Source organism: Passer montanus, unplaced genomic scaffold (genome assembly GCF_014805655.1).
Source record: "Passer montanus isolate IOZ18808 unplaced genomic scaffold, ASM1480565v1 scaffold38, whole genome shotgun sequence".
Classification (NCBI taxonomy): domain Eukaryota; kingdom Metazoa; phylum Chordata; class Aves; order Passeriformes; family Passeridae; genus Passer; species Passer montanus.
The window spans coordinates 5,743,768-5,769,799 of record NW_024368596.1 but is presented as its reverse complement, the minus strand read 5'-3'; the positions used below and the strand labels follow the sequence as shown (position 1 = coordinate 5,769,799).

At 37.4% G+C, this 26,032-nt stretch overlaps 1 protein-coding gene across 5 annotated transcripts in view; it reads right to left on the bottom strand.

Annotated features, from left to right (window-relative positions):
• Positions 1 to 26,032, bottom strand: part of TENM1 (teneurin transmembrane protein 1) — a 782,308-nt gene that overhangs the window by 222,507 nt on the left and 533,769 nt on the right. For all 5 annotated transcript variants that reach the window (XM_039717552.1, XM_039717551.1, XM_039717554.1 and 2 more), the window contains one exon: positions 7,069 to 7,347. In XM_039717552.1, coding sequence (XP_039573486.1) covers positions 7,069 to 7,285 — 217 coding nt within the window. In that variant the 5' untranslated portion in view covers positions 7,286 to 7,347. The remainder of the gene's footprint in view (positions 1 to 7,068; positions 7,348 to 26,032) is intronic.

Here is a 26,032-nt window from a genome sequence, read left to right as displayed (position 1 = left end):
ACCCCTATTTGTGCAAGGGAATACAGGAGGAGACAATGCACTAAAGCTTTAGGAGTGTGGAGTTTTGCTTTGCCTCATATGTAATTTTTTTTTTGGACAACATGAAGCTCATAAACACCCAGAGCAGATGGTGTAACATACAGCAACAGGAGATGGAGCTTATTAGCTGTCGCTTCCTTCCGCTAGTCCACAGCCCAGAAATCTGAAGGACCTTTAAATCACCCTCTACTGAGCTGAGTCCCTCTCAGGAAACAGTTCAAGGGATAAACTGTGTGTCCTTACACAGACATCACTTCATTATGCTTGAAGTCGGCTCTAAAGCACCCAGGTTTCATTTTCTCAAACATTCTCAAAAGATTTTCTAAAATTAGCAAAAAATACCCCAACATTAAAAAGTCTAAGCATCTGTAAAGCACCCAGGTTTCATTTTCTCAAACATGTTTCAGTTCTCAAAAGATTTTCTAAAATTAGCAAAAAATACCCCAACATTAAAAGTGTAAGCATCTGGCATTTGTAAAAAAAAAATAAAAAAAAAAACCATAATAATACAAAATATCTTAACTGTTTTTGCACTAACCCTGTCTAGTAACAGCATTTTACCAGAAGTCTTCTATTTTTAAAAAAATTTTCTTCACTAAATCAGAATTTCAAGGAAAGTGCTTGCAATAATAATTGGTTTCATTTGTAACCAGCCTGCTCATAACCTCCTCTTATAGTGCCCAGGAATGCTTCATTCCATTGTCCTACAAACACCTTCCACAGCAGCTCAAGGCACAGCTCTGAACTGATGCAACTTAAAGGTTAAAAATATTCCTTCCTTCATTAACCAATGAATCAAAAAGAAAACACAGGGAACAAGAGAAGTAGCTATGCCAAGCTGAAGAGTTCCAAACCACCATATTTCTAAAAGGCTGCATAGCAGTAGTTCTCTTAAGAGCTTTTTTTTTCCTTTTGACATTCTTTTTCTACCTTCAAAACAAATTATCTCCCTTTCAGCTACAAACATGAAAATATGCATTTCACCGTGTGCTGTTTACATGTCAATAAACAGCCAATGTCATATATTCTCTTTTGAGTCTTTATCACATGAGTACTAAATGGCTCCCAAACATCTAACTGGCAGGTGGAGTGCTAGTGAACTGTAACACCCAGTTCCACTGGCCACCAGGTTACCACTGGACCTTCTTAATAACGAGAGACTTGGGATGCCCCCCCAATAAAATTTTCCCCTTCACTTACTGCTCTTTGTGGAAGTTCATGAGCATAGACTCCTAAATTCACCTAGATAAGTGCTCCAAATCTCTATCAAAACAATGAAAAATCACTCTGCTGGCACTGGTTTCCTCTGGGAAAGCTCCCAAGACTTGTGGTTTGTTAGTTTTTTATTCTAGTGTTATACATAACAGATTAAGGGGAGAATCTAACACAGGCTTTTTTCACCTTTACACACCATTTAAAAACAAGGTAATTGTAACTAAAAGCACATACTCCATACAGCTCAGATTCAACTCTCCACGGCCCTGGTACAGACACAAAGCATCTGCTGTCCTGAATGGATTTACATAATTCAGGGATCAGAGTAGAATATGGTTATTACATAAAAAGCTTTTGCTGCTTCACAGTTGACAAAACACCACCATGACATTTTCCTGACAGGACAATTTCCTAGCAGTGCTTGTCAGCATGCCTTTTATTTATGTCTAGGACGACCAGTAAAACTGGTTTTGACTGGTCATATGATATTAAGAGTTACATGTGTTTAAATCTTCCTTCCTAGTAAGCTGAAAATTGCTGAACTTTAATGCATAGCAAAGCAGACCTCCTATTGCTGCACCTCAGAAGCAGTTTTCCCTTCTAGGGAACAAAAGTGCTTTTCAGCACTGAAACATTTCTGTTGCCTCTGTATCCTCACCGTTGCTGGGATGTATCAGAGGGCAGAAAGGGGAAATGGATGGCAACAACAGAAAGCTAAAAAAGAGAGGATGAGACAGAAGTGGCCTTAGGCTGCAGAGCTTTCTCACACTGTGATCCAGGACTCACCGTGAAGTCAGTGGAGTTCACTTGATGAAGACTTTGAACATTTAGCTGGATCTGTTTACCTATTGCTCCTGAAGATAATTTTACATGCGCTTTTCAGAAAACATTAATCATGTCACCAATCTGAAGCTTTTGTCGACAAAAATGGTTTCCTTACTTTTTAATGGGCTAAAAGCAGAATAGGCCAATTCTTTGTGAGGCACTCTGTCATTTCATACAATACTAGCAATACTGATTTCCTCACACAGATTTACCAGAAATTATTTGCTGTTGGATTCTCCTGTGAGGAATAACTCCATTTTGCCTTGCCCATAATGCAGTTCAATATACTTATCCTGCCAGGAAACGAACATTTGTCTAACCAGAAATTTACTGCCATATGCTCATATTGTTAACAATCAATAAAGTTTATCATGCCAATGACTCGATCCCAGATGATTATCCTATCAGGAATTCATTCCTCTAAACTAGTGTTTTCTTACAAATCTATAATTAACCTAAAAGCCAGAAAGCTTTTCTGTACTGCCAGTATTTGTAGAGTACAGCTCCTTTCATATTTGCTTTGGTGGAAACAGAGAAAGCTGTGGGAGAAAACAGTTCTAATTATGTAAACATGTCACAAATAAGCTTGAGATGCAATCTACGTATGGTGCATCTATAAGAACTTTCCTCACAGCCAGGTCCATCAATGATTTTCCTAGAGGAGCAACATTTCTGACAACTCCTGCCAATTCTACTCCATCTCCTTCAAGGACAAAACAGTATGTTTACCAACTCTTCCAAGAATTAATTTACTCTGCCAATATCTCCAAACTATATGATACTGGGCCTGCCAGGAATTTACTTCGTAAGATGATCTTGCAGGTTTACATATCTTCAGAACAAGCAGGATTCTGAACTTCCAGTTACTAAGAAAATGCATTTTTAGATATACACATTATGTGTTTAGCACCAACTCTTCAGGAGTCAGCGATGCTTTGCCAGGAGATTTTTCTATCTGCTCACATTGAGTTGTTAGGCCAGTAAAATTTAGTTGGGCTTTAAACAGTTTGTGTTATTTGGTAAATCTCAAATTGTCAGATAACTGAAAGTTTCTGATGCAAGTAACACCAGACACAAAATTCAGCTGGCACTGGACTCTGTATAAAGGGCACCAGTACGAAACCTGAAGAACAGCATGTAAAAAAATCTGCTTGATCAATAGATCAGTTCTGCACTTATTTGGGGATTTTTTCTTTCATGTTTTTCCTACAGGACCTGCAAAACCACCCAATTAATATCTCTGAAGTGTAATATTTGAGATAAAATTTCAGGAATTGCAAGGAGTAAAAAATACTGACACAGTTAAGTATTCTATATTTGGATACTGTTTTCAATGCTTGCTATTTGTATGATCGCACAGTCTTTCAAACTGACACAAAAAAAGTTTTGCAAAACACATAATGCTTTTTCAATTGTGCAGAAAGAACTCTTGAAATGCTTCAAGTTCATGTCATGTAAAGTTCTGGTTTAATACAGACTGTCCATATATGCAAACATATAATACCTATGATTTTACATAATCTTAGATTTCTATTGAAAGTTTTCACAGAAATAATTCCTCAGTATTGACATTAATAATGAAATAGACAAACTGTTTATAACAAAAATCTTCACAGAAATGGCTGAGATACAGGAGAATTTTGTGCAACAAACCACATTTTACCCTAAAGCTATTTACTAAATTCATATGACTGCCCAGTCTAATTTATACAGCCTAACTTAAGTAGCCAATACCAATTCTTTGAATTTTCATAAACATCTGAAGTGCTGATTCTTCTCACAAAACTAACTAGATTAGTAGTCACATCCCTACACTCGTTCCTGTTAAAAGTTTCTCTGTACTAATTATTTTATTCTGACATAGTTCCTTCTCACACTCCATCATTAGAGCTCCTTGGAATGCCATCTCACAGTCATCATTATCTCCCAAGCAGGACTGTTACTGTGTGTCTGTTTCTCACCTATTCTCACACCTTTCCAGGATGAAGTTCATGGGTATTATCCTCACTGTGCACTCTGTTAATTCACCACACTCAGGGCACTATTTCAGCTGTAGCTAGAGAAGAATGTTATGCCATTAAAGAAGAGCATTACAGCACTAATTGGGGACACAACCTTTGATGCCCCAGCAGCCTTTATAGGTAGAATTATTTTATGGAAGTCTCCAGCACTGGCATGGCACAGCACTCCTTGCAGAACAGTCCCCTCTGAAAAGGGGGTCCCGTGGTTTTGCCTTTTTAATCTCTTTTTTCTAGATTCTCAAGATGTGCCAAACATCTAGAAAAATCTCGTTAAAGATTCTGATGAGGCATTTTAGAAAAGAATGAATTAAAAAAATCCATTTACAGATTTATGGATTATTCCAGATTCACAGTTAAAACCTGAGCCTTCTACCTGATGTTGACTAAGCAATTACCAAGAACCACCAGGAACTTCCAGGTCCCACACTGTGAAACCTGGGATCCTTTTGGAAATACTTTGATTGCACTAGAACTGCAATCATACCTGCCTGAAGACTGAAATTTTACACTCTGCTTTACAAACTCTTCTGATCTTTGAATTTTGAGCACCACCAGTTTTATGTTTCAAATCCACGCTGCTTGCCAGGCCAAATATTCAGGTTCAATTTGTGGCAGAGAAAAAGCACGATTTAAATGACTAGAAAGATGTCAGGAAGAATTCCTGAGAAGCCAAATGGATAAACTTGGCAGTGCAATTACAATATGAGTTATTCCAAACTGAATTCATTACATAAGAGAAAACTGTGATTTCTAGTACAGATTCAACTCCATCTTTACAAATTAGTGCACATGAACAGGATTTTAAAAAAGTTGTGAGGTTAATAATACAGTATTAAATAAGAATATATTGACCTACACAATTCAGGAAAGAGGTAAGGAAATATTTAAGAGCTGCCCTGCATATTGGCAAAGTACTCTTAGAAGCTTAAGTAATTTTTCTAGAAATGTGGACATCAAGCCTCATCCTGCAGTAAAGCATCCTGTCTTTAGTCCAAAAAGAAATATACCAATGTTTGAAAAATAGAAGGTCTGAAAATTCACATTGTATCTCATAAAAATTAATTTGAATGGAAAAATCTTGGGGCATATTACTTCAATAAAATAATCATACAACATGAGTGCAAAATACTTCCCCTGGTCAGCACATGCACATAACTCATTCCTTACAGGTCACTCCTGAATAACTGAGCTAAGTTCACGCCTGACAACTTCTTACAGAAATGCACACTAATTTGGCTATTTCTCCAAAATTATTAATGTGATTGCTTTCAGAGGCAATGTTCTGGAAGAATAAATCCAGCATGACACAGAGGCTGGTTTCTGATGCCTACAGTAGAGATTGCCAGCCTTTAGATGTGCCCAAGGCAGTGATGCTGCAGCTGACAGGAATATCAATATTCACACTGCACAGCACTGCAGACCCAGCAGTGCCCCTCAAGGCCCAGGTCCAGGCTGAGGTTTTGCTCCCACAGCCACAGGTACAATCAACAATCTCTAAGGAGATCTACAGGAACATTTCCACCATCCTGAGGTACAACAATGCAGCCATATCTCAGTTAATTAAACTCTCATAGCATGTTCAAAATAAGGTCACAAACAACAAACAAATCTGCTTTCTAAACTATCCTCTGTTGAAATCTATGTTTATGAATTTTTTTTCCCAAAAATAGCAGTTTTGTAACTCTTTGGAGGGAATATATGCACACAGAGGCAGCCAAGTATTATTACTCCCATGAATTACAGGTACTTTCAGACAACACCAATATTATGGGTGTAACTTGAAGCAGAATATCTGCAGTAAAAACCAAAAATGCTGCAATAGCTATGTAGCACAGCTGTTCCAAATTTCACATTAATTTGCACATCACAGAGAAGACAAATTTTCCATCTTCAAAAAGCCTATTTTTCATTTCCTTGTAGAAAAATATAATTACTTTTATCTTCAGAAAATTGAAGAAGGCTTTTCTGAGTAAGCAGTGAGGGCTTTGGGGGCAGGGTGTGTGTGTGATGTGGCTTGTTTGAGGATTTTGGGTTTGTTTGTTTGTTTTTAAATAAACACCTCAAGTTTTAGCTGAGAAGTACTGGCCACACTTTAATGTCATTTAACCACTTCCTTGAAGAGCAGGGACTGGTTCTGGCACCCTGCTGCTGTTACCTTTAAGGGGACAGGACTCTCATTGCTTCTGACACGCTGATTCCTACAAATATTCTCCCTGTCCCACCACCCTGCCTGGACTGGGGACAGAGCTGAAGCAGCAGAAAAGCCCCTTCTGTGCTCATTGTGTACAAAAGCAGCACGTGGGTTTACAGAGTCTGTCAGGAAATGCTGCAGTAAATTCTGCTCATTCCTTCCATTTCTTTAGTTTTTAGCTTCTGTCTCTAATCAAAGAGAAGCTTTTCCTAACCTTAGTTCAACTATCATCATTGTTCAAATATTTGTCCCAATCATGCAAAAAGCTAAAACAGAAACTTAACTCTTGTTTGTTTTTTTTCCTTACAATACTCTAATTAACTTCAGTTTTTAAATGACTGGACAATTTATATGATTAGAAATGTTAAGAGAATTGTTGTATCTGAATTAATTCACAGGCTTTGTAAGCACATGCAGAGACAGCCTGCAGCCTCAATGTTGATTTTATAGAAAAATGCACCCAACATATGCAAAGGCAAATAATTAATCACTCAACATTACTAAGAAGAGTAGCTCCTACTAAAGAAAATATTTGTCTGTAGCTAGCATGTGATGGTTTCTAGAATAGCAGTCAGTTCATCCTGCTAAGAAAGCACTTTATCTTTAATAAAAAAAAATCCTAAATTTCTGATATTACAGGATGACTAAAAGTAGGTGAAAAGTGGGTTGATACTATGAGACTTTGAGAACAAAATGTTTGCCCAACTCCTGATGTTGTTTCATAATTCATAATCAGGAAGTAATAATCATAATTAGTAGATAAAATAAATTATTTACCTTGCGTGGACTGGTCAATGGCTTTTCTTTTTCTGCTATGACTGTTATAGTTAAGTCTTAGCTCTTGGCTATATTCATTCAAAGTTTCTCTTGAGTCATAAGATTGCCTTTGCTTTCCACCATCTTCACTTTCATCTGAAGAACTCGTGTAGGTTAGATCCACCTCATGTTTAACTTTTGACAGTGGCTGGTAGGGTTTGCAGTCCATCTGCTCCATCTCTGATTAAATAGGCTCAAAGTCATGAAAACAAGCAACTGGAATGCCTTAAGGAAACAGTCCTAGAAAAAAACAACAACAATAATCCATTTCAGACATATTACATACTTTTAGGTCCGAAAGGTCCGTTTTTTCTTTCTATAAACCAATTAAATTTCATTAAAATCACTATAACCCAGGAAAGAAACTGAACATGTCATGTTTTACTGTCAGGGCTTTTTAAAACAGAATTAAAATAATAGCTACTTGAAGGAAGAAATAAAAACCAAATCCTAAGCAACTTATGTTTGATTTCAAAGATGGAACAGTTAGTATTTCTCAAAAAGAATGCATATTCATCTTAAGTGAAAATAGCATTTTATGTCTTTTAAAATATGAAATCTAGAAAGCAGAACGTTCACTCTTTTAAAGTATTCTCCTGTGACTTACTTCTAATCAAGAATAAGAGACTTCAGACATTAGAAAACCACCATTTTTTTTTAAAATAGAAGTATACCACGATGTTATTCCAGAAGAGCATGCAATACTTCAGAAAACACCATTTTCCTTTAGATTTTGAGGACATTTCAACAGGAAGTACCTTGCAGTACAACCCCTTTTCTTCCCCTCCATCTCCCATCTGAATTTTTACAAATCCTCAATAGAACTTTCCAAACTGCATCTTGAGTTTCGTGTACGTATTTGTGTAATGGTGTTCAAATCCAACATCCTTAAAATCACATGCACTGCAGCTGCAAGTGCTACTGGGGCACTTGTTCTGTATCCTTGCCTTCATTAAGCTGTTTCCATCGCTAAATTTGAGACAAACTCTGGGATGAAATAATGGGGATTATTGCACAGCTTTTACAGCAGCATGGCTCACAAACTGAAACTCTGTTCAGTTTGGTCATTCTTGTTGTTTTCTTTTTAGATTAGTGGATATTAATAAACTAGAAAAACAAATGTAACCAAAAAAAGGTGCCTGTAAGCATTATTTCTAGAAGACAAAAAAGACCCACATGGAAATTCAAAGAGACTTTGCTTAATTAGAAAGCACTCTCTCACAGCTTCTTCATGATTTTAAGGTCAGCAGTAAATGGAAATAAGTTTAATACTCAGTTTGGTACAGGCCCATTTCCCATCTGCCACAAGGACCTTAACCCCACATACTGCCAGCTGCCAGAAAAAGTGAAAACACAAAAGATAAACATAAAAACCCCACAGAAAGCACTTCCAAGAGAGCTAAAGAGATGGCCAACTTCTGAAACTGTCTGAATGTTTGAGACACACCTGGTGGTACTACATGGTGTTCCAGAACTTCATCTCCTGCTTCTGTGTCCTTCCAATACTTTTGAAAGGATCATTTTCCTGAGCAGGAGTGGAAAACACTACACGTGATGTGAAGAGGGAATAAGGCTTCTACCATTGTAACAGAAAAACAAAACCCAGACCCTCAGAACCCTTGGAGGGAAGAAGTGAGACAGACCATTACAGCAGAAGTAACACTGTGGAGTGCATGCCTTGCTTTCTTTGCTTTTCCCACGTTTCAGGAGGTTATGTGGGGAAAGAGGTTGAAGACATGTCTTGCTTGAAAGAGTAAATCTCAGGGAGTTATGTCCAGCCCTTTAACCTGACATGGAACAGCCCTCCAGAAACTAATGGCACCTGGATAAAGAGCTCTAGCATCAAAAACACCCAAAAAACAACTCATACATCTCCTACTCAAAGTGGGCTTGAAAGCACCTAAGTCAATAAAAAACTCTTCAAGAGAGAGACAGAATCAAAACTATGAACCAAGGAGCTGCCAGACAGCAAGGCCAGCTGACAGCATGTCATGGGGCTGCAGCCACTTGTGCAGTGGGTTGACTGCACTGTACCCAGCTGGTGATAAGATGCTTCTGTACAAGTTCCTACTAAGTAATACTTGCTTCCCCAAAGCGATTTGCTTAAATAATTTACTGTTATTTCCCAAGATTGCCTATTATTGCTGAAGTTCAGTGCTTGCTTTGTGAGCTCTAATAGCGACAGAAGAACGCAAAGGGGCCGTGACTTGCAAGCACAGAGTTGGCTTAAAAGATGAACTGACGACTCTGTAGAAATGGTTACTGACAGGAAAAAGCCTTCCAATATATCCTGTCTGACAGAATAAATGGAGACAAAGCTACAGAAGCCAGAGGAAAACAAGGAGAAATTAAGGGCCACTATTAAGAAGATGCAGTAGAGGAGAAATAAATTTTGCCAGAAAGGCAACAAGTGCAAGCAGCCTCGGACTCAGGCACTGCATCCTGCTTTCCAAAGTGCAAAACCATCAATCTGACAAATCTGACTCATTATTCAAACAAACAAAAAAACCCCACAAAACCAAAAGACAGAAGTTCCCCCTGAAAGATGCTGTGCATGTATTTTGTGGGAGGTTTCAAGTGAGGTTTTTTTTTTTAAACAAGTAATAAAAAAATATTAGGATGCACAGACACATAAAACTTAAGTTGCAGTAAACAACTACTTAAGGTAGATTTATTTGTATTCTTTTAAAACAAGGTTTAATAACCAAAGTCTTTAGTTTGTGAGGACTGTTTGTAGCAGGAATATATGTAATGATCTTAACCAAAGCAGCAGACAGATGAAATGATTTAATGTAAGCAATTAATACTAATTACATATTCCATGTATTCTCTTTCACTGTGCCTTCTTATGTAAAGGATGTGCATTTTTTCAATTGTAAACTAATGAAAAACACCCTTAAAAGCTATAATTTTCATATGCCTTATTATATAAAGACAAAGATGATTACAAAATATGACCAGCTTCTGAATACCCCAACACCCCAGTGCCCCTGCTCAGGGATGCTACTGCTGCCATTGCTGCAGGTGCCCACATTTGCAGCAGCAGGGGGCAAGGTCCTGGCACATGTTTTGGCCACAGCTCAGCTTTTCCCACTGCAGTTCTGACCACCAAGCACATCAGCACCAGGCTGGAATCCCCATCATCCTCAGTGAACTCTGCATAGACCAGCAAGACCCAGCATGAAGTTTATACCCTTGGTGGTGGAAGGGTATGGACACAGATGTAACGTAGGCACAACCTAACTCACCTATTCACCACGTGAAGGAAGAAAACTTTCAGCTCACCTGCCCAAGTCTTCCCTCCCCACACCAACCCCATTGTACCACAGCCACTGAAAACTCAGCAGCACTAAAGGCTCACACAAGGACTAAAGACAGCACCAGAGCATGGAATGTCACAGGAAACTTTGCCTTTCTTTCACACAGGGACCAAGCTTGTGCTTCCTTTATTTTTGCTTAGGGCATTAGTGTCTCATAAACCCACAGCCACCTGGGCCTGCCATGAGAGCAGGTGATAAATAATTTTCAAGAACTGGAAAAATACTTAATAAAATTTTTCATCAAGAAGTGTTTTTATGCATCAGAAACAACAGATCAAATATTCAAGCTTTTCTACAGTAAGAGATTCAGTTAAATTTAACAAATGATGGTATGGTACATTAACCTGAATTTAAACACTGGCAATCAAATACTTCAACTTCATTTCATATTTTGTTTGGAAAAATAGAATACAATAAGAAACTCAAAATGCTGAAATAGGGCATGAGTATGAAAAATACTGCTTGGATGCTAACACAGGCTTCTTCAAATAACTGGCCCTCAAGTAACTAAACAGAACACCCAGCCAATCAATATCAAGTTGACCTTGTCAGCAAAATGATAAAGTCTCATAAAAGCTTACAGTTCCTGTAAGTGACCTTTCTATAAGTGTCTAATGCTCTTCTCCTCACAAGTAGCACTTTTTTGCCCTTTCCATCATTGTTCTGTTATTGAAAGGTCTCACAAAATATGTAATAAAAATACAATAGAAAAATATTACATATTTATTATATACACAGACATACAAATACATGAAATATGTATTTAGGCACTGAATAGCAGGTAATTCTGAACCATATTTTAAAATAGATATCATATGCATCTTACAGTCAATTTTGAAGTAGAATGAGCAACTAACAACTTAAATTCACAATGAAATACCTTTGCACATTCTGTTGGATAGGAAAATACCACTCTTGAAATAATGGAACTAACACAGGCATATGTAGGATTTTTATGTATGATTTGTGCAATCTTCTAAGTGCACATTGTACATGTTACTGGAAACTATTTTCACCTTTCACTTACATCAAGATCCTCTCCCCTCAGCCCCCTGTTCTGCTCAGATCAGCCTTCCTGCTCCAGAGCTCAGTAAGGTTGGGGTAACTGTTGTGAGAAAGGGTGGGCTGAGGCTGTTTGCAGAGCCCATCAATGGATATTTGAGAACAAAACTGAATGTGTGCATTTCCACTGCACTCCAGTACAGCGGTGCCCCAGAGACCACGTTACTGTAATGGTGCTTTTTATAAATTCTTAATAGGCTGCTCTGATAGGGTGCCCATTTAATGAACAAATTTCTGTAGTGATTACCCACCATCAGCCCCATCAAATCACCAGTGGCACACCCAGGTGGTTTCCAGTAAGTCCAGAATTATTTAGAGAGGTCAGGTTATGGCTGCTAATGAGTATCATGTAGCTGAACAGGGTCCTCCCGAAGCACACAAGATCAAAAACATGAAAAAGTGTAACCTTTGTTGGCCTCAGCTAATCATTATGTTTAATACTCAGATATTCCAGACTATATAGAATTAAAATGTAATTGCAATTATAATGCTAAAATATAACCAGGGAACTGTGCTCTTTCTCTCCTATATTTCTTTCCTTTCAACGCATACCCTTATCTGAAAGCTACCGTTTGCTTATTGCCTTTTCAGCCCAGCAGTTTCTGAAAATGAACTGCTAAGCAGCAATATCAGCTCTGGACTGCTGAAGGCAAAAAGAACAGCATCTTTATTCTGCAGGTCTTTCTGAAATACAAAACTGTAAAATATGAAAGGCAAAACAGAGCAAACACTCTTGATTTAAACCTTTGAGAAATGCAATACCAAGAAGAAAAGTAAAAACATTCTGACCTTGTACATACCTTCAAAAATTTTACCCCTCAAATATTTGTCTAGAGATTATAAACAAAGTCTCTTTAAATTCAGTCTTACAGAACACAGCAAGGAAAATACCAGCTAAAGGAGCTGAGCAGCATTAGAGGAGGAAAAAATTATGCTTCTATGTGATACACCAAATTAGATATTATGAAGAAATATAGAAAATCTGCCTAAGTGTGGAGGATGGAAGCAGATAATACTTTTCAATGGAAGGAAAAATCTCATACTAAAATCAAGAAAGAATGCAATCCCTAGAAGATCGACTGAAGAAACAAAATTGGAAAAAAAAAAAACCAAACCAAAACCTAACAAATTTGATATGAAACTTTTCTGTGGTTCATGAAGTATTAACACATCAAAAGATGTTTGAAAATGACATAAGGATATATGGATCAGGAGGTACAACACATCCAGTGTTTATCAGGGAATGAGTGAGACTGCAAAATGTTGAGACTGTTATTCCTGCAGGTGGACTACATAGCACCTCTTAAGAAGAGCAGATTTAATCAGATAAAAGATGACAATCTTAGAATATGTTTTCACATATCATTCTAATTCAGATATGTAGATGCAAACTAGAGTTTTCAGGGCCATGCTATGGGTTTAACACACTCCCTAAATAATGTGCTCTTTTAACTTTTGGATGGATTACACTGGCTCATACATGTCATTGTGATAGATGCAAGCAGAATAAGGTTCATTTTCACATTTAATGATCTTCATTTAGAATTAGTCAAAGTCTAATTTAATTCTGGAAATTCAAAGTGTTGTCCATTGCATCTCAAGTTTCAGAGAGCAAACACTGCAGAATAAAATTGTGAAGAAAGTCAGGTTGTTGCAGTAATTTGTGGCATATGGCAAGACTGAAAGTGATCTTAAAAACATACGTTATGTCAGCTACTCAACTGTGCTACAGAATTCTTGTCCAACACGTGCCCTTCACTTCACTTGGAGAACTGCCACTGCCTGTAAGAATCACAAAAGTCCCTAATGTTTTCTTTTGGAAACTCATCATCTGATGTTATTGAGATTCAAGGACAAAGGCTCAAGTTCTACTTCTGTTGTACAAAGTACATTCAGGATTCAGGGTGACACATCCTGGACAGGTTCAGAGTATCTCTGGAGCACAAAGTCTTTCGGAAGAGCTGTACTTCAGGAAATACTATTCCTAATTATACTGCAGAATAACTCACAGTGTGAACATTTTTTCATTTAAAAAATGGAAACGCTATGAACAGTCACCTACCATCTCAAGACTTCAACTAAGAATGCTAAAGAACATGAAAAAGTCTGGGCTTAAGTAAACTAGCCAAGTGCTTAATATCTACAGATTTAGTCCCTAACACATGGTCAAGTCCTTTACTGCCTTTTCCTAACTTAATTCCTAACTGTATGGTAAGGACAATACAGGGAAAGAGAGGAAGGAAATCTGGCCTATATGAGAGTGTGGTTTGAGATTACAGGAATATAGATTATTTCAATACGGATCTTCCAGAACTGCTTTTTTCCTCCAAGGAGGAATTGTGGTCAAAGCTGAAAATTTCTAAGTAAAAGACATTTTAAGAAGATAATAGGACTGAAGAAAAGGAATGTTCCCCCTCACATTCAAGAATGCCTGGGACAACTAAGCTCCCTTGGGCTATACAGGTAATTTCCAACACATCCCAGGCACTTCCTGATACTAAACACATCCAGATGAAGTGTTGAAATGCTTGCCAGTGGAAGCTCAGCTTGTTCTCCACTGTTGTAATTACTGCTCTGTTGACAAGAGCATATTTTTGCATTGTAAGGACCTAAAATTAGAATAGTCCACTTAGTAGCTGAGTTCTATGAAAATACAGTTCAATGTTGGTGTCTTTTGAACTAAAGAGGCAAATACTATCAAAATATTTATATACATACCTGCATGTGTGAATATATTCACATCTACACTGCTCTAATTTATCTAACAATAATAAAATAGTGAGGTGTACATGCACTTGTGCATATGCAGGTAGGAAAAATGGAATGTTTGTTTCATCTAGGAGTAACTTTGGAAGGTACACTGTTTTAAACTGTGTGCACTGGTGCTTGGCAAGTAGCATTTGTATGTGACAAGAAAATTGAATGTGCTTTGGTTATTTTTTGATAATGCAAATTGGCATAGCCATCAAATTGAGATAATTATTGTCTCTTTTCCAACTGTGTGCCTAATTAAGAAGGCCCAGTAAGGCTTAATTAGCAAAAAAGCAATTGTTAAAATCAGGTTTAGCTGCTCAGAGATTACAAAAATTGAAAATTACATGTTCTGTATGGATACTATTAATTTTTTGAGATACCAATTTAAATTTTGTATCACAATAAGCTTAGCACATGAGAATAATTTACAACACATGGATACCATAGAACATCTGAACCATAATTCAAGCATTAGATTTTCACTGATACCAGGATGCTTTGGCAATGGTGTTTAAAAACATTCAGCTGACAATTTTTTCTTCATGTTCACTTCCCCTGTTTTTAATTAGAATAATCTAAGTCTTCTTTAAGCAAACTAGACATTCACCAGAGTATATATGGACTACCAAAGCATATGAACAAGTCTCATTATCGTCACATTTGATGAAACGAAAGATTACATCAGTTGACATCACAATAAACAAGTTTTCCTGGTAGATTTTTTTTGCCCCCGGGCATTAGGAGTTGTTATGGCAGATCTCATGGGGCCTTAGCAGTTTTCATTTCCCTTTGCAAAATAAAAAAAACACACATACTAAGAATCTCTGAAACACAATGCTGACCCCAGCTCCCCCCCTCCAGGTGAAGTTTCCTAACAGAACACATAATCTTAAATATCAGCATCTCTTCAGCATTGTCCACTTCTCAGATTTGATGTGGCTTGTTCATATTTAGATTCGTGACCTTTCTGGGGCAATTTACTTTTTGCTACATTCTAGGATTTCTAGAAGCAGCACTGATTCAGCAACCTGTTTTATTTCCAGCAGAGGCTCACAACGTTGGTGCACTTACAGAAGGCAAATGTTCTATAGCTCAATGTCTTGCAAGATTCTCAATTAATTACCACAGCAGTGTGGAGAACTTTTATGAAACCACCATTATTTACTGCACACAGAAAGTGATATTTTCAGTATTTTCCAAAATAGTTTTCTTAAATTCTGTTCTTCTAACTCTGGGAAAAAAAACCACCATCAAGTATTAAGCAGTTCTGACAGCACCCTCTAAGTTAAAACTTAAAAAGCTTTTCAAGCATTTCAAGTACTTTTTGTAGGAAGACCTGACTACTGCCTGACCACAGGACCAACATCTGCTTCACCTTCATCTGAAGCATCACTCAGGTTGCTATTCGTGTGAGTGACACCATCATGCCTGAGAAGTGATCCTCCTGTTCCTTTTCTTCTTGCTTTGATGTCTGTCAAAGTATTCAGTGTCTTCAAGTGCCATTGTTCTGACAAGCAGACCCTCCCAGTAGACTTGTACTATATCCTGTGACTCCCAGAACTGCTATTATTTGAGCTGGTGTCAGATTGATTTTCTTTCTGTTCATGATAGTGCTATGATCTTGCAGAGTTGAAATTACTGCTGATTTATGCCTTGATGCAACCCCTTGAGAACTGGCTTGTATCAGCATGTCACCTGTGAAAAGGTACATTTGAATCCTTTGAGATCTTTTTAGTGGAACCTTTGTTCTCATTTCAATAGAGAATCCTTTGTAATGAATGTTTGCTAGAAATTTCTCCTGCAAGTACCAAGAGCCTTCTGCAAACTGGAAGTACATTATGCATCCATCCATTTTCACCAGCCTGTGAAGCCTTCTTGGCAGTGGTTATTTTAAGCTGTCCATCCGAAACTTCAGTTTTGCAAACTGATTATACCATTTTCTTTAGCACTCTACACAGAAAATGCAGGTAGGGCTGGCACTGAAGAATGGGGATATTTCCCAGCTGTACTCCCAAAGGCTCAGCTACATCTGGGAATGTAACAGACTACAAATACAAACATGCCTCCAGTGTGTTTTAGGAAGACTACTGCCTTTTATAGCCAGGCCTTCTTTTATTTAGACTTTAGAACAGCAAAGATAATTACTGTTTCAGCATTGTTCACATTTTTACATATTCTGCCTATTGGCATCACAGTTTTTGCACTCTCATCACAAGTAGCCTCTTGATTACACCTTTGCGAGCTATTTTTCAAAAAATATAGGGAAATAGTGTCTTCTGTAGAAATATATAAACAGGGAGGCACTGATCTTACATTTAAACAATTCTAACATGGTAAACTGCAGCTGAAATAATCTTCCTGCTCCTACCATCAGTCTCTGAAAAATGACTTTTTATTCTTTTTTACTGTTGGTAGAGCTGTTTGCCCATGGCTTCTTTCAGCGTAGAACAGTATCTGTACCAGAAGGACTTTTCTCCTACTTTAGGCTATGCTATCCCCAAAATCCTTTTCAAGAGGGACTGAAGCAGCCATTTTTCTTCTGGAAACTGCTATTCTGCAATAACCAATGCCAGTTCAAAAGTAAATGGGACTTTGCTGCAACTTCTTGCTTAGTGGAAGGAAGAACAGAGGTATGTAAAAATCAAGCATGCTTATGTTTGAGTGTTGGCAAGAAGATGAACCTTCAGAAAATATCAATAGCCTCCGAACCCCAGGGACTGCCAAGGGAAAACAGTGTGACTACAACCACACCATGGGTATATACAATTGGAAAAATTAAACCATGCCGAACTTCTGTTTTTCAATTAAGTGCTCAAAATTCTCAGCCATTTAAGGTCTTCTACATAAAATATGTTACCACCACTATGACCGCCCTATATGGCAACAACACACTCTCCTTAGCACCTGTACAATGACTCTTTTTAGCTCAGCTTCCTTTCTTCAGCTGAGAATTCACAGCAAGGAGAGAAAGAAGGATGGGACTAAAATGTGACTCTTGTCTGTTGTTGTTATATATGTGTACACACACAGACACATATATTTCTATACTAGCTGCTTTAAAAAACTAGAATCATTATCCTTGTGGATAACAATTTTGCCCCTGCTAATTCTATTTACATTGGGAGCACTGTAGTGTATATTTAATGTGGAACTGTGTTTCTCTCATGAGCAAGGAAAATGTCACTTTCCTTTCCCAAAGCACCAAAAGACTCCTTTTACTGTCACAGAACACAATTATATGTTAGAGCTCTGCTGTCTCTTTCCAGCCAACAAGGCAAGAAAATGACCTTTCTTTAACCTATGGATGAATTGCATTATGCTTGGTTCAGTGGATATCATTTTTTATATTCTCCCACATCAAATACATCCACATACTGAGGTTACAAAATGGCCACCTGCCTTTCACATCTGCCAGTGATTTCATTTTTTCCAAAAATTTGCTTTCAGTTGAGGAGGGGTGTTAACTCTCATCTCCTATTTCCTATCCTAGTTTGCAACATTTGTAAATACCCGAAAACACTCAAAGCTGCAAGGACACTCTGCCAGCAGAATCTGGTTATTGGCTGCTGCATTTTGCCCAATGACACAATCATGTAAAAGGTCAGGAAGAAATCTGCCACCCACACTCACTGTGTGCCACTCTGTGACCCTGTGCAGAATGACAATGCCCTGAAACAGTCCCCATCTTTCTTCCCCATTCTGTGAAGCAACCTGCATTTCTGGTCTGTCTTCATTTATGGGCAGGTTGGTCATGAAAGGAGAGACATTCCCAGAACAGGTATCTCAGCTGTGCTGTGGTTTATATGCACAAGATGCTGGGGGGAACAGAAAAATGCAGCTGTGACATTAATAAAGTTAGCCAGTGCTGATCTGCACAAGAGAGCAAGACAGCAGGGGAGGATTTGTGAACATGATGCTGAATGATAAATATTCTGAAGAAAACTGTGCCATAGAGCTTCACGTAGTATTTAGAATACTTTTATAATTAAGAAAGTTCAGAGACAAAAGAAGACCATGAAATCATTACTTACACACATAACTCATAACACAAGTAGCCACCTAAATAAGCTCCCCTAGAAAACATTTGGCATCTCTGCTGATCTGGAGGCAATTCTAAATACACATTTCAGTGCTTTTAGGTGTAGAGGAGCTCCAAGGTTCAGCAATTTGTTATAAGACAAGGTTTATGTCAACTGTTATTAAAGATGACTCATATTAATATAAGTGCTTTTATTCTTCTATAAGAGGAAAAGTTGTGTAGCCTAAGGATACCTTCCTAAATGCTACCATTTTACCAGCACTCTGTTGTAAATGGAGACATGCACGAGAGACAGGCTGGAAACATACATTAACCTTGTGAAGATCATCATTCTCTTAAAAGCTTGTGTCTGATTTTCTGCTATTACATTCCACTGAAAATGGGAAGTACCCCACATTCAAAACAAAATGAAACAGTCATTTCTTGTTCTACAGTTAAAGAAATCTCTGTACACAGCCAAAGACGAGTTTAAGACCTTTCTGAAATTCACTGTGAAGAAAGGATAGGATCTCCATAAAAAAAGACATGAGAAATGTCTGCACTAATTCCTCTGAAGCAGACCAAACAAAATACAGCTTCACGCGTACCTACAGCAGCCTGTGAAATTAAGGAACGGAAGTGCACTGTTCAAGATGAAACAAATAAAGAACCCAGCTAACCAACCAACTAACCACATAAAAAACCCACAACCAAACCAAATGAAAAACAACCCCCACCCAAATTACTGTAGCTGCACAGTGTGATCCTCTCCATACAAAGACAAGTCTGCAGATACTCCCAGAGCATAAGTTCTGACACAATCACTTATTAAGCACTCGGCTCTTGAGTGGTGGTATTTGTCTGTGGTTTTTACAAACACATGTAAAACTTCTGGCTTCAAAAATACTGCAAGTAGAAGATTTTTAAACTATGCAAATTTTTTACTTCCTAGAAAAATCAGAAATTCCTTACACACATAGAATCGACTCATTTTTTGATCATATCCTTATAAAGTTACAAGGAACTGAAATCCGTAGTCTAAAAACATTAGCAGGAAAATTTGATACCAAAATCATCAACAAAAGGCCTATTCCTCATTTCAGCTCCAACAATTCCCAAACATTATTAATAGACTTTCAGCTGTTTTCATCAGGGTTGAAGATCTAATCACAGTTAAATAAAAATCTAACTCCTGTTCCTACTCCTACACATAATTCTTACAGCAGTCAACCCTGAATTACCCGTGGTGATGCTGCTGCCAGACAGCCAAGGATAGAAATGAAGTGGCTCTGGTTCATGCACTGCTCTATGGGGGCTTTTCTGAGAACAGCAGAATCTGGTCACAAGGTGACATCCCAGCTGGAGCACTTCATAGGGCAAGCAATCATCAGTGGCTTCAGCTGATCTATATTAGCTGATCCATAATTATTTTAGGGAATGGGTCATTGAAAGAAAACAGTGAACTCGTTACTGGAAATTGCTGAATAGTTGGAGGAAGGAAAAAAGTAGACTAAGAGAAAAGAGAATTAGTCTCAATTTTATTTCTGCAGCTAATAGAATATAATAAAAAAAGAAAACTAAAACCAACAAAAAAATGATGCCATCTGCATACCAAGTTCTATGTAACTGATATTGTTGCCTAGTAATTCAATTACACCACTCAATTCCTTTAAATAAATTTAATGATGAGCACACTGAGAACTGGACCAAGAATTCCAAGGCTCACCAGAACCATTTGCAGGTATTACTACATTCAATACCATGATGGCCAGAGGGTTATCTCTGACAGAAGAACACAAATATTTATATTTTGATTTCCCCCAGTTTAATTAAGACTTTTTCAAAAAGTTGCTTTGCCTTTAATTCCTAACACATTTATTATTCTTCAACACCTTTATTTCAGTTGATCTCCAAGGTCAGTGCCACAGCCCAGGCATTTTTTTCTTACTCAAACCCTACATTTGAAAAGCCAGCTCTCAACAACACATCCATGTGCGTGACTTGCTGTGAAACCTTCTCGTTTAACACCTGAAACTGCAGAGATTGAAGTACGATTTCCCTTTAGCCCTTGTGAAACTGTTCCTGTCAAGTGAAGTACTAGGAGTCTTGTAAAATTTTGTAAATTACCAAGGTCTTTTGTTCTTTAAAATGACAATCCTAAGTCTTCTGCTTAAATATAGAGTCAAGGAAGTTGGTAGGCATTCACAACATTGCAACATTAGTACCCCAGCAAAACCAAGAAATGAACAAATAAATTAGTTTCTACTTAAGTGGGGAACAAGAGAAATTTTTATACATTACAGAGAAAACTCAAATTGTGGTTGCACTAACCAGACACCACCATGTAGGAATGTGAATGCTTTCATAGAGTTTTCTAATTTACTTTGGAAAAATTAGCTCATTAAGATTGAAAAACTGAAAAGTTACAGAATTAAGGTCATCCTCAATATTATCCCCTTAAACATTTTAATGTGAATTCTGAGCAAATAGAGTGAAACTGCTGGAGCTGCAATCCTCACCACTTCATTGACTTTTAAAATTAGAAATACTTTTCTGGCTTTTTTTATTTTCTGGGGTGGAAACACATATTCTTCTAAATCTGAATTACTTCTAAAAACTTACATGCATTCCTCTAAAACTCAATGGGAGCAGCACTGACACACAGTACCATAAATGAGTTTAAACACAAACTTCATGGATTTAGCAATGTAATCTGGTGATTTCTGCTCTGCAGTTCAAATAAGAGAACCATTACACTGAGAGAAACACTGAAAAAAAGTCTTATTAGCAGCTTGAGGAAGTCCATTTTACAACCACAGATGTTTTGAGGCTAAACTACTTCAATAACTTGGCTTTAAGTCAACTTAAGCTGTATTACAGTTCAGAAGTCATTCAGATAACAAACTATTAGGTGAGTCTGGAAATAAAAATCCTCCCTTATCCATTCAGTAGCATGAAAATAAGAGACGAGTGAATACTTTAGAGAAAGTGCATGCTACACAAAGTGTTAAACAGTGATTTAAGTATTCATTACTTTTTCTCGATAACATTCAAATATTGGTGCACACTGATCACAGATTAATCAGTTGATCAAAACACCAGGTAAATTTATCTCCCTGATGAGTTTAAACATAAAAGAAAACATGAGAAATTGAATTCTTATATCATAAATATCTTGGCTGAATTCGGAATGTAATCAACATTATCATATTTACTGAAAGTTAAAGACTTAATGAGTACCATGTGTTTATCTACCAAATTTCAACTTGCTAATCTAGTCTGATCATCATTTTCCAAGTCAAATGGTTATGAGAAATGCTCAATGAATGTTTAATAATGATCAAATGACTTTTTACAGCAAAACAAACAACTCAAACTTAACACAGAATACATTTTCAGTAGCACATGAAAATTGGAAACAGATCTGCCAGAGATACTCGTATTCATAATAAAAAGTAACCCATTAGGACAAATATGTGCATTTCCTGCAATGACAGGATAAGAAAGTAACACATTTAGTGATCTGTGTGGCTGAATTGCAAAATATTAGTTTGGATTTCAGATAAAGGGTACTAATAGCCAAATTAAAAAAACGGTTAAAAGGCAATAATAAATATATTTCTGAAAAGTTATCTGAAACATGAAACATTCATGTAAAAAGTGAAGCATTCTGCCCAAGAGAAGTATCCTGCTCAGAAAACATGGACTGATTCAGAAAAAGCCTGAGTAATGACAGCAAAATATGAAGAAATTTCACTGCCAATTTCCACTGACAGGGTCAGCAACGTGGGGATATTGGCACTGCACAGCCTGCATCATGTGGTCCTTCCTCTCAGGTCCATATTTTTTCTAAACACACAAACTGAAGAAATAAAGAACAGTACTCCTCACTGTCAGGTTTTTCAATTCAGTATCCAGATCTTTATATTCCCAACCCATTAAAGATATTTCTGATTAAGCCACATTAAGCAGTGAACTCCACAGTTGGTTTAGATTTTGTAATTCAGAGTTCTTTTAGCAGGATTAGGTTGATCTCAGCAGAGATGCACAGATTCCTGAGAAGTTAAGGTCTCCTGGATTTAAAATAAATAAATGAAGGACTCCAAGTTAATAATCAGAAAAGCCTAATCAGATTAAGGTTGTGAACTCTGGTCTACCACGGTGTTTTCCAGCAGCTTGGTGCGCTTAATCCACAAATGGATAACTCAATACAAAGCATTTCTATAAAATATTTCCTTGCAAGACATTAAACCTATAATTTTGGCAAAGGAAATAATCATCCCTGCTACAGCTAATATGATATTTAACCAAGATCTTTAAGCAAGCTATCAAGGCTGCATTTGGAAATAACATTAGTGCCCATCAAAAAATTCTTCCCATATTATCTATTCTTTGAATTACTTTTTATGAAACATTTTCAAGAAAATATTCAATATATTTCAAGAAAATATTCCTTCTCCTTTATCTATCCTTAGAGTAATGGGAGTAATAGCACAGAGCTATTTCAAACCGCCATTTCATTAGAAGTGGCTTGGTTCATATCAAGTATGAAGTTACTGCCTTATTAGCAAAGGTCATCCTCATAGTCCAATATTATTTGGTACATTTTACTTGTCAGTTAAGCTTGGATGAACACATACTGTTAACAGATTGAACAAGTTGTGCAGATGTTTCCTATCAACTCCTGACAAATGAGAGATAGGTAAGGACATATTCTTCACAACTACAAGGAGAAATTAAAAGTCTGACATGGAATTCAACTTAGTTTGCAGCTAAGAAAGTGCACTTTCCATTCACAAATAATAAGCCATTAATACATAGCATTTGCCTTAAAGTTTCAGAGCCACCTAAATAGTGCAAACTTATGTTTCTATTTATTTTATAATAAATACATAAAACTACAGATCCCCAAATTTTTAAGTATGAATCTTTTCTAAGATCATGATCCCTGTTTGGCTTTCTACACCTCTGAATAATCTTCTCTCATTTTCCTGCTGCTTTACTCCATGTGCAGCTTAACATGCAGTGTCTTCTTGTTTACCCCCAGCCAAAATGAACATTTGGAACATGTGATAATGCAAATTTCAGCCCTCACAGTCTGCAACAGAGGGTGATTTCTATTCCTGCTTCATTTGAATCATAGAATTGTTAAGGTTGGATAAAGCTCTCAGATCATCCAGTCCATCCATTAACCCAACACTGACATGTTCACCACTAAACCATGTCCCCAAGTGCCACATCTACACATTTTTTTGAACACTTCTAAGGACTGTGATTCCATAATTTCCCTGGGCAGACTATTTAAATGACTGACCATCATTTCAGTTAAGAATTTTTGCTAATATCCAATTTAAACCTTCATTGGTGCCATTTCAGGCCTCTTGGCCCATTATTATGGCGTGGGTGAGGAAACCAAACTCCACCTGGCTCCATGCTCCTAATCAGGCAGCTCTAGAGAGCAATGAAGTTCTCTCTGAGCCTGCTTTTCTCCAGGCTTAGTCCCTGCAGTTCCCTCAGCTGCTCCTCATCAGACTTGTGCTCCAGACCCTTCCCCAGTTCCAGTGTCCTCCTCTGGACACTGAAGGAAAAAAGAGTGACAGGAACTCTTCTGCACTAGCCCCAAGATTTCCCTCAGCCCTCTGCAGAACAGCACTCTCAGCCAAGACATCCCAGGCTGGATTAATTGGCAGCAAAGCAATATGCAGGAAATTAAACTGTGTTTGTCATTGAAGATAAAACATGCTCATCCATTTTACTGCACACCTCCATAATACAAGAGTTTATCCAAGAGCTAATACTGATAAATACTCAAAAGAACCCTAATTTAGAACAAATGTTGATTGCTTGAAAGAATGACACACAACTGAACACATGTATATGTGACTTTATGGCTATGCAAACAATATTTCATTAGGTAATGTTTTTCCCCAACTATAAAGCATCACTCACATTTATCCATTAGTTTTTCATGGAAATACTCTGAACATATACTGGACAAATTCTAATTCATTTTCACTTGTCTTCTAAGACAAGAACAAACCCATTTTTCTTCAGAACAAATAAGTTGTCTAAACAAAAAACTGTAAACTAGACAGCTTTTTATTCTCCAATAACACTCATATTTCACCACAAGTAACAAATTTAATGCTAATGAGCATATGTTTAATTTCTAAATAAAAGTGCATCACCTCTCCAGTACAATCAACAGGGAGCCCCTTGATTTTGAGCATATTTTTGAAAAAGAGTTAGTGCAGTTGTAAATACATAAATATTGCCTTAATTTTCCACTGTTCATTCTATCCCCATGAAAATTAGAGATAAAGTTGAAATGTGCAGACCAGACACACTCACTCCTTCGTTCATCAAAGAACTGCCACTGACAATGGGATCATACACCTAAGTCATACAAAAGCATCTGCAGCTTTAGATTCCTTTGATAACATTTTTCCTTTGTTGGTTTCTGAGCAGCACCCATTACTTTATAACACTACGGTATTATCAAAGCCTGTAAGACCTATTCTACCACAAATAATACACATTGTTCATGCCAGCCTCATCAGAAGGAAGAGACCCTCATTGTGTATGGGAAAATATATTATAAACATCTACATGAAGTTTAAATTTCTATCAATAGGTGGCAACACTGTTATGTGTAACATATGAAGCACATGTTTATGTACGTGCATGTGCGCAGACAATTTCTGTATCCCTCTAGCACATTTTGCCCATGTTGCTTCATTTTGTTTTAAATGTCACCTGACATCATTTTCCAACAACATAAAACAAATTTACTTTGTGTGCTTTTTACAGGACATATGTGTGGATTAACAGGATATTTAAAATTATTTTAGTAATTCTCCCTGACAGACTGCAAACTGTGCTAGTTGGATTAGGAAGCTGATGTGGACATTTGGTGAATGATCAATATGATACCATGGTTGCTCCTTGGGGACCAACAGATTTTTCAGGAAGACTGCGGAGTTGCTCTTACACCTTGGGAGGCCCACATGGCTGCCAGGGCACTTGGGGAATTTTGCTTTTTTGTCATCACAAACTAATTTTACATCGCAATGTGCAGCATAAAAATTCTCATTTTTTGAACATGAAACTTTAAACATGGCCATTGGTTTAGTGTCTCTTATGTTGAGTCGCACATCCCAAACATGTTGGACACGTGCAGGAGAAAAAAGGATTCTGGTTGGTGATTTAAAATTGCTGCTTCACAGAAGCTCCTGAGCTACTGTCAGGGCATGAGATCCACTCGAGGTCAGAGGAGCTGCCACAGGTGATGAGAAACAGAATCTGCCCCTCCTGCCCCACCCTGAGCTGGAGCCATGAGCAGGTGTCCCCTGGCAGATCACATTGTGCTCACCAGTCAGTGCAGCCAGAGCTCTGTTAAAGCTGAGGTATCTTCACACCAGCTCAAAGCACAATGGAATAATTAATTCACTTTCCAAATATGTTTTTGTAAGCTTCTATCACACTGAACAAGAATAGCTCTGGAAGGCCTAGTGCTACTAAACCTATATTTCTATATACACTCTTAGTCTACAGAGAAAAGCTAAACCTTCAAAGAGGCAGGATTATACAATGAGATAGCAGCACAAAACACACAGATAGACTTTTGTTATTTTCTGAAGTACATTCATCTCCATTTTCAGCAGGAGCTTTTTTTTTAACTAAAGAAAAATCCAACTGTGTATTCCCAACTGATAAGAAATGAATTTGGGTGTCAATGCAACAGGAAAGCTGTAGGAATTTTGATAAAAGC